Source organism: Merops nubicus, unplaced genomic scaffold, assembly GCF_000691845.1.
Source record: "Merops nubicus isolate BGI_N331 unplaced genomic scaffold, ASM69184v1 scaffold5916, whole genome shotgun sequence".
In the NCBI taxonomy this organism is placed as follows: domain Eukaryota; kingdom Metazoa; phylum Chordata; class Aves; order Coraciiformes; family Meropidae; genus Merops; species Merops nubicus.
In genome coordinates, this window is record NW_008614257.1 from 86031 (window position 1) to 95551 (window position 9521).

General features: G+C 36.5%; 1 protein-coding gene across 1 annotated transcript in view; it reads right to left on the reverse strand.

Moving 5' to 3' along the window:
* The window catches only part of MYOM2 (myomesin 2), a 37847-nt gene extending 28966 nt beyond the window's left edge, over positions 1–8881 (reverse strand). Inside the window, exons 1-3 of the mRNA XM_008942159.1 lie at positions 8755–8881; positions 6449–6636; positions 3544–3670 (exon numbers count right to left, since the gene is read on the reverse strand). Of these exons, the coding sequence (XP_008940407.1) occupies positions 3544–3670; positions 6449–6636; positions 8755–8773 (334 nt within the window). The 5' untranslated portion in view covers positions 8774–8881. The remainder of the gene's footprint in view (positions 1–3543; positions 3671–6448; positions 6637–8754) is intronic.
* Positions 8882–9521: the final 640 nt, after the last annotated feature.

Genomic DNA, 9521 nt, shown 5'->3' on the forward strand with positions numbered 1-9521 from the left:
CATCTAACCATTAAAAATAAAGAAAAATAAAGAAACCTTACAAATAAACATGGTTGCCCTTCCAGCCTATGTGATGTTAACCAGTGATGAAGGAAAATGAAATTTGTAAAGGATGATATTCAGCAGATATACAGCAAAAAAAGAGTAGAAAAGTGTTTCTCCATAGTGGATAAGCACATTTCAGAAGAGAAACATTTAAGTACCTGATGCAGACCTTGTAACAATAAATAATAGATATCTCATCAGAGATCTATTGATCAGGCTAGATGAAGCTTTGAGTAACTTGATCTAGTTTGAGATGTCCCTGCTTATTGGGGGGGGGTTTGGACTAGATGACCTTGGAAGTCCCTTCCAGCCCAGACAGTCTATGATTCTATGATTCTATGACTCATGGAAAGACTGTAATTTTCAAGGAGTCTAAAGCCTTATCTCAGGTGTCTTTAAAAATCCCAACCTAAACGTCTATATATAGACAGATAATTAAAATTCCACTGGCAGATGAATCTGCTAGAAATCAAGACAGTAGAAGAAAATATGTAATGAACTATGTTCTATTCTGAGACCACAGACATTTCTTTTTTTTTTAAGTCGTGTAAAATAATTCATTAGCTATCATTGCTAACTCATAGAGGCTCACAGAGATACCCAAGACTAGAGTTCTGCAAAAGGATGAAATAATTATGGGCTCTGGGCAAGGACTCCATCACTCACGCTGGAAATCCTGCAAGGGGTTTTGGCCTTTCTAAGGAAACCTCCCTTCCATATCAAAAGGGGAAGAATATTTAGTTGGCACTGGGAGTATATTGCAGTCATATTACATTAGTCTTCACTATCTTTATTAAGTTGAAGAAGAGGTTCAAACTCTTTCTTCCAGTCTTAAATCTCAATTATTTCTTTTCATTATTGTTAAGGCATATTTTAAAAACTTTTCTAAAAAAGGCTTGTGAACTCTTTTAAGAGGTTTGGTGATCAGGGAAGGGGATAAGGAGGTTGGGGTTTTGTGGTTATTGTTTTAAGCAGGAAGAATGCAATACTCTCTGTTCAACTAGTTTCCTAATGAGTACAGTGTGATCAGCTGAGGGCTAGAAAGGTCAGATTGTTCATTATGAAAATGGAAGTTTCACTCTCTTCATTTCCTGAAAGTGTCTTTTATTTTATTTCTTTATATAAAAATTAAAATGAAGGATACTTTTCAGTTGTTTACATACTGGCAATTTCACTGACATTTGAAAGCACTATAGAGTATAAATCACAGATCCTTTAAGGGAAACAGTTATTTCACTGATGATGCGTTTATACTAAATGTTATGAGATTATAAAAAAATCTAATTAACACAAAGGGAGTTAATGTCAGGAGATTAAACACTTTGTTATTTACAGCTTTGACATGGCATTAAATCCAGAAAGTAAGATTTATGAATTCAGAAGAATTTAGCTAGAAAATATGGAGAACAACTCTCTCAAAACAAAGCAGTTTTACAGAAGAAGATCTGGTAATTAAAAAGAAGTAAACTTGGAATTTAGCATAACAATGCAATGATTTTTTTTTAAAGACAAACAGAAAGAGATTTTTAAGCAGGCATATAATTGTAGGAGGTGTGGTTACCACATCTCTGATCAGCATTGAAAAACCTTTATTTGAAATAATGTGTCTGGTTTGTGCACTGCCATTCAGGAAAGATAGGAACCAAATAGAAAAAGTTCAAACGGTATGTTTATTTAAAGATATGGAATACACAATCTCAGGGGAAGGATTCATGACCTGGATTTTGTCAATTTATGGGGAAGCTATGGGTTTGATAAAGTCTTTAAACATATAGAAAACTTGCAAAGAGGAAAGGAATAAGCTTTTCTTCATACCCTTGGTGGACAGGACAAGAAGCAAACAGGTTTAAATTGCAGGAAGAAAGATCCAAGAATATTAGAAAAACTTTCAAACTATAGCTGTAGCAAGATTAGTAATAGATGTTGTCCAAAGAACCTGCATTTTTTTCATGGGTGACAGTTTTAAGGATGGATTAGACAAACCCCTGTCAATAAAATAGGTATAGCTGATGCTGTGTGTGAGCAAGCAGTTGAATTAGATGACACTTAAGATTTTTTCCTAGTAAATTATTCCATGATCTTACTGAATTGTTTCTTGTTCCAGGCAAGAATTACTTCGTCCATAAAGCACAGAAAAGAAAACTGAAATTTTCCTGTTGCCTGAAGCTAATTGTGCCTTTTTGAAATCACTAAAAATTCCAACACTTTTACAAAACCAGATTTAGGGCTTGGATTTTAATTTCTTTTTTCTTTACTGAGAAAATAACTGCATGAACATTCAGACATGAAACAGATGTGTATAAGTGTCAGACAGGTCCTGACAACATAAACAAGTATTAGAATGGATCCTTAATTACATACCAAAGATCAATGTTGTAAATAGAATTCTATTTAACAACACAGCATTATTTTACAGCATTTGGGGACAAAGAAGGTAGAAATTTATTCAAATGATAGGTGCCTGTGTTTTCACTATGGGCTGTACTGTGACACATTTTGCCTAGGCAAATCATTACTAGATAATAGAAATGGCTTCAGCAAAATTGTTCCTTGCTATGATTGAGGGTGTTGTAAAGTAAGCAGAACAGGTCTTCAAAAAACCTTTCACAACTTATTTACAGAACTGGAGCATTACTGAGGAGAACAAATTTCCTAGGTGTCTAACATTTGGCATAAATTTATATGATCACATGAGGTAGACCAAAGTTGAGCTTTCTTTCACTGGAGATTCTGAATTCACAATACTTCTTATGTAATATTTCCTACAGAGTTAGCATTGCAATTAACAGTCTTCAGCTACATCTACATTACTAAACTACAGACAAACTAAACACAGGTTTGAATACTAGCACAGAGTCATTCCTACTGTATGTTTGTTAGTATATTTATTCCAACTCCTGACTAGTAATTATCTCGCAGGTCACACCTAGGTACAGTCTAGAGGGAACACATGAATAAGGGCACTGCAGTTGAGACTGGGAGACTTTAGCTGTAAAGTGTGAGCTACACTATGCTACTTCCTTCTATGTTAAGAAACATGCCCCTGCTCTGTCTTATTTATGACCAAAAAAACATAGTTTTGGAGTCTGAAACTCCAGGAATGTTCTTAATAGACTGCATTTATGGGGCAGAAATGCCTATACTTTGTACAGGTGGTGAGTGTGAAGTGGAGCTTGTAAGGCTGGGGATAAAAAGTTGATAGAGATAAAATCATAGACTAAAGGTTGAAGACTTTCTGCACAGAGCTGATGTGGGCAGTGAAAGGAGACACTCAGTAGACTAAGTAAAGGTCACTCACTTCCCAGGACATTCAATATCATCTGTGGGGATGTGTAGGTAGCTTTTACCAGGAGATCTTGGAAACAATGGCATTCTCAACAGGTAATATGGCAGAAATTAACCAAAAGACAGCCAGCAGAGTTTGGCTGGAACATCACACTAACTGTGTTTTAAGGAGGTTATACTGAATTGAAATTCACGAGAAACTAATAGACTTACCAGGTTCTGGCATTGTCCAAGCTTTACACTTAAAATGCTCACTGGGATCTGAAGGTTGACCTATTCCAACCAGATTTACAGCAGCAACCTTGAATTCATAGAAGGCATCTTCTGTCAGATCCTCTACCTGTTTGAGAAAACAATTCAATACATCAAAAGCCATGACTTATGTTCTTTTAATAAATTAAATACTTAAAAATAAGCATTAGTTAATTAATTATCAGGCCTTTCTGGTGTGATGGAGTACTGGAAGGATGTAATTGGAAAATTTTACTCTTAAACTAAATACAGTGCATAGATCTCTATTGTACTTCTATGTTTTAGCCCCATCATTCTAGGAATAACAGTACTCGATGTACTGGCGTGAAAGGATTTCAAAGGTGAAAGCAAACATCCAGGGTAGCCCACTCAGTCAATGACCACTAGCAGATACTTATGGGTGTGTGTTCTAACACAAAATACCTTCTTGTATTTTTTTTGTAATGATTATTCATAAGCCGTTCACTTAAGCAAGAGTCCAAATAGTGTTTTGGTCTAAAGAGGCCGTAGTGGACGGGCCAGGGAAGAAAGAAAAACAACAGGAAGCTAAAGGAAAAGCCAATCTAATTAGTGCCAGAGTGTGCTAATAAAACTCTGGGAAATAGTCTCTCGATAATTTTTTCTGGCTTGATATGTGTCTTTTTCATAATATTAACAATCATTACAAAGTGAGGAAGTAAGTACAGGAAATGAGATGACCAGAATCTATACTGCTGCAAACGTCCCTGATCAATGAACCCTAACTAATCTAATAAATCCATCATCACATCCCTAGCTCAGATTTTGAGGTCAAGGTAGAAAAGCTATTTAGGCATAAACTTCTCGACATTCTGAGAGCCCCGTGGTGGCAACCCTCTTCCATCTTCCTCTTCCAGACCACCTAAATACAAAAAACAAGTCTTCTACACCTCAGTTCTCTGCCTAATTTTCCCAAAGCTATATTTAATCTTATGTCTCAAGAGAAAGAGGCAGCTGAGGGTAGTACTTCTAGTGGAGAAACTGGACATTTTTAGATTTTCATGAATAAATAAAGCATAACTATATTGTCTGGGAAAATGTGGGATTGAAAAAAAAAGGATCTTGGTGTGATTTCTTTAATGATAACAAAAATGTGATGGGATGGTGACAAACATATGATAAGGTAGCATCAAATGTAAGACCCAACAAACAATGTAAACTAGGAAAAATCAGGTCCTAATACAATTTAGATAGAATATCCTGAAGATGGAAAGCTATATGATGTGATTCACAAGAAAGAATAACAGCTCAGCCCGTAAAAATGGCTATGAAATCCTGGGGTTTTAAGGGTAACAATATTTGTGGTGTTCCTATAGGATTACTTAATCAAAGAGGGTTAAACCTGTAGTAATTTCCCAGTGCTGTAGTGTATATCTCAGGGCCCTCTCTGCTTGTAGTATGTCATAAAATATTCTATGCTACTAAAAGCTGTCTTGCTTTTATTTCCCTTCAGTATTTCAGATTCCACTCACTCAGAATAACATAAGAAGATACACCTTCAGGTACAAATACAGTTACTGGCAAGACTGAGATTTAAATACCCAACTAATTAAACCCTGTATGGTTTCCATTAGTTTGCATTACTCATTATTTTATAAAAGCATTAAAAAAAAACAATCTGGAAAGTGTTGCTTAGAATTGTCATTTCATGCCTATTCTACCCATCCTTTTTAACTTCTCAGCTTCCATGCTCCATCTGCTATGTTAGAGATGCCAGTTACAAACTCTCACAGCCGAGTGTTACCAGCTGTCTTCTGTGCATAAAACATTCCTCCTGAGCTCATCTGTATCCCTAATTTTTACTTTAGTGTTAAATATCTGCTAAAGACTTACTTGTGCACTGAGATTTATAGGAAATGTGCTGACTTGCAGACAGCGAGACTTGCAGACTTTTTCAGAAGCATTTGGGAATAAAATCTGGTTGTTTAACTTATTTTAACAAGCATCAGATTGATTAATTACTTGCTATATTCTATCTTCCTAAGCTTTCTTCATGGAAGTTCACATTAAATCTTTCCTCTTTTAAGAAATATTGAATACATTGTAAGTGCAACCAGAAGTAATTTCTTTCAAAACTAAAATCATCACTCTGGTACTTTGGAAAGGAGGCAATGAGGCATTATGCTGGGTTTATTAATATACTTCCCTTTCCAGCTGAAGGCAGATTTTGAGAGTAAGAACAGGGACAGTTACATTTTTTCTCAGCCCATCTCCATTTCATTTACAAGTCTCCAGTTCTACAGACAGCACAGTCATCTGTCGTGCTAAATGCTTCCATCCCTTCTCTGCATGTTATTACAGTGGTGATACATATAGTACTCATTAATGAATATAGTTTATGAAGCATTTTATAGCTCATCTTGTTCTTTGTGAAAAATGTGCTTCAAACCTTTTTCCTCAAAAATTTCCTCATCTGAATAGCCTTATTGTTCTTAGAATTTCAGATCAGGGGATTTCACTGATCCTCTACCCCAGTTTTTAGTCTTGTTGTACTTCAAAATATATGATGGAAGATGTCCTCGTTCCGTGTAAAAAGGGGTTCAGGGCAGGACCCACACGGAACAGAACTGTGTACTCGCCTCTCCCCCACCCCCTCGAGAGAGAGAGAGACTTCCTCATCTGAATAGCCTTATTGTTCTTAGAATTTCAGATCAGGGGATTTCACTGATCCTCTACCCCAGTTTTTAGTCTTGTTGTACTTCAAAATATATGATGGAAGAGCCTATTTTTGTTGTAGTAAGTATTTAAAGATTTTCTCTGCAAGAAAGTAGGCCTTCACTAAAAGCAAAGAAATAGTACAAACCAACTCCAGAAAAATAAATAAAAAAAAAAATTAAAAAGTACCAACCGTATAAATCGTCTGGGTAATAAGGGAAGGATTGACTTCATGCCAGTTTTGATGTTTAGCTTCACGTTTGTCCATATAATAACCAAGGATTGGTGAACCTCCACTGTACTTTGGTGCTTTCCAGCCAAGGGTCATTGAATGACCATCACAGTTCAGAAGTGTGATACCATGAGGATATGATGGACAAGCTATAAGGAAATTAAGCATCCTGAAAGTTAGAGTACAGTCTAAAACACTACAGTGTAGAAGCCGTTTAGCATTTTTTGGCTTTGTTTTCTGTAGCACACTGATATCAGTTGCATACTGGTAACAAAGTAGTTGTAAGGCTGGTAATCAACATTCTTTTTCTTTCCAAACATAACTGTGAAAGCTTCTGAAACATCTTCCTATAGTGCTGCCTTCTCAGGAGGTGACAAGAAGGAATATATGGTTTCTGGTATGGAAAAGGTAACACCAGCAAAAGTGTCTCCAGGCCAAATACTATGCTAGAAGATTGAAATGGATTGGAAGATCTTTTCCTGCTAAGAAACAAATAAGCTGCTAAATACTTTGGGAATACAATAAGGATCACACAAATAAAGAAAAAAGAAAAAAAAAAAAAAAGGCTATGAAATTGAGTGAATTCACATATTATATGCCTGCTTCATACAGAGAGTGCTCTCTGCCCTGTAAGGAATAGAAAATAATTAGACTTCCACTAGCTGAGCCTATGTTGAGGCAGAAAAGACATTTCCATCATGAGTTTACCTGCATGAGTTTACTGTCATCTGTAGCAGAAACAGAAATGTCATGCAGGCATCTTCCCAGAGATGAAAACTGTTTTCCTGAGCTCTTTACAGCCCTACTGCTAGCAAAGAGTGCTCCTAGCAAGCACTGTTTTTTATTTGTCACCTGTGCATGAAAGTCTGCCTGATGATCACTCTTTCTTGACCCTGTCGTGCTGCATCCAGTGCAGGGTAAGCTCCTGCTTCTAAGGGTCCTCCGGTATTTTCAGCTGAATCGCCAGCGTAAGTTGAGAGAAGGTGACTTGTCTTGTTCAGAAGAGAATATGTTGGCAGAGGCCCTTAATACTGCTCCCGATCACGCAGCTGTACTAGTGACCGCCATGAACACAGATAGTAGTCAGCAGAACCAGCCTTTTGTTCTTTTTTTCTTGAAAGGTGGTATTAGAGGCCATGAAACATGACCTTTGCAATTATTACCGCTGCTTGGTAAATAATAACTAGAGCAAATGCCTATAAATGCTCTTAAAAATAATACTACTCAAAGATTCTGTACATGCTAATGCAAGTCACCTATAAACAGTCCTCTAAATTCCTGTTAAGACTACTGAAATGGATAAAAGTCCAACCCATTAAGTGTGTGTAAGATCCATGTGCTCTGTGTTTGGTGACGCATTCCATGCAACCCTCACCTTCAAAATACATAGTGACAAAATGAAACATGCAAGTGCATTTACAACATTGGAGTGACAGATGTACAGGTGTCTGTGCAACACCTACCCATATGAGACACACTTCGTCCTAAAAAAATCAATAGGGCAAGTTTGTCAGCATCATCTCATCCAAATTTATCTTCTAACAACCATTCTGAATTATAAAACTTTTAGAGGATTATTTTTGAGAAGTATACCTATTTATCTTCTTTGCCAAAAGGTGGAAACCATTCAGGTAGGGAAAAGGTGTTCTACTTTAAATTTTTCAGTAAAAAATTGCAATTGTGCAGAAATTAAAATTGGACTATAGTAGCCTAGATCTATGCACTTTTTGTTCTAGACAGTTATCCAGCTTTTCACTCAGTATGTATCATTCCCCACTGATGGTTGCACAATGTATTGCTCTTACACTGAAATTTTGTTTGCAAAGTATCAGAGAAGGTAAATTGTGCTCCAGCCTGGAGCAGCCAAAGACAAATTTCTATTTGGTCCAGATACACAGTAATAAAGTTTCCTGAAACTCTTCTAAATGGAGCAGATTCTGTGCTAAACTGGTTGTTACCACTCCAAATCACCCAGAAGCTACTTGTCTAACTTAATGAAGATTCAGTTTCTTTGTTACAGCTGAGGAGCAGAAGACAACCTAGTCATTACAATGAATCTGAACCAATATTTCAAAGGTATTATGAATAACTTTTTTTTTAACAGTGTCTTTTCTCTGGAACAGCTACATTCCAGAGCATAAACTAAAGGGATGAGTTCAATGGCTGCAAAATGTACTGTTTTAGCAAATTTGACCAAAGGAGTTGATTGCTGAAAATATGTAACTCTGCCAAGAATAAGAAACTGAGTCACACAGAATCATACTTACTAAGGGCTGCCTGTACCATTATAGCCTCTGACTCCTGTGAGTTTTCACTGACTCCAACAGCGTTTACAGCTTTCACACGGAAAACATACTGCTCTCCAGTTTCCAAACCATGAACAACAAACCTGAGTTAAAAAAAAAAAAAAACATCATTGGATGTTAGCATGTATTTTACAGGAACCATTCTGTGCTGTGACATAAAATTTTGGCAACAATCTAAAAAAACTCAACTTCATGGGTGCTTCACAAAGAAAAATATTTCCAAGAGGGAAACTATAATACAAAGACATGATGTAGTACAATATAATTGGATGGGACACTGCAACAAAAGTCACAGTACTCACCAAACTGCTAGTGCTGATCTACCAGGTAGAGTCAGATAAACTATAATATATCCCCTTAGAACTCTGAATTCATAAGAAAATGTAAATTACACATCTAAGCTTTCCATCTGGTGATTGATTCCATGAAAAGTAAGCATGATTTTCTGCACAGCAGTGTCAGCAGTCAAAGCACTTTCCTCACTGTGCTTATAGCAGACATGACCTTCCCTTTTGCCCTGATGTCCCTGGACTATGGGAAAGCTTCTGAGTTCCCCCTCTACTCAATCTTCCTTATGTGCATTATGTCTGTTTACTCAATAACATAATTCTGACTTTATTTTATGCTTACTCATATCCAGGACATATAGAACCATGTCTCTCTGCTTTTACAACTCAAAGCCATGGAATAAACCAGAGACGCTTCTCTCTCTCTCTTTTTTTTTTTTT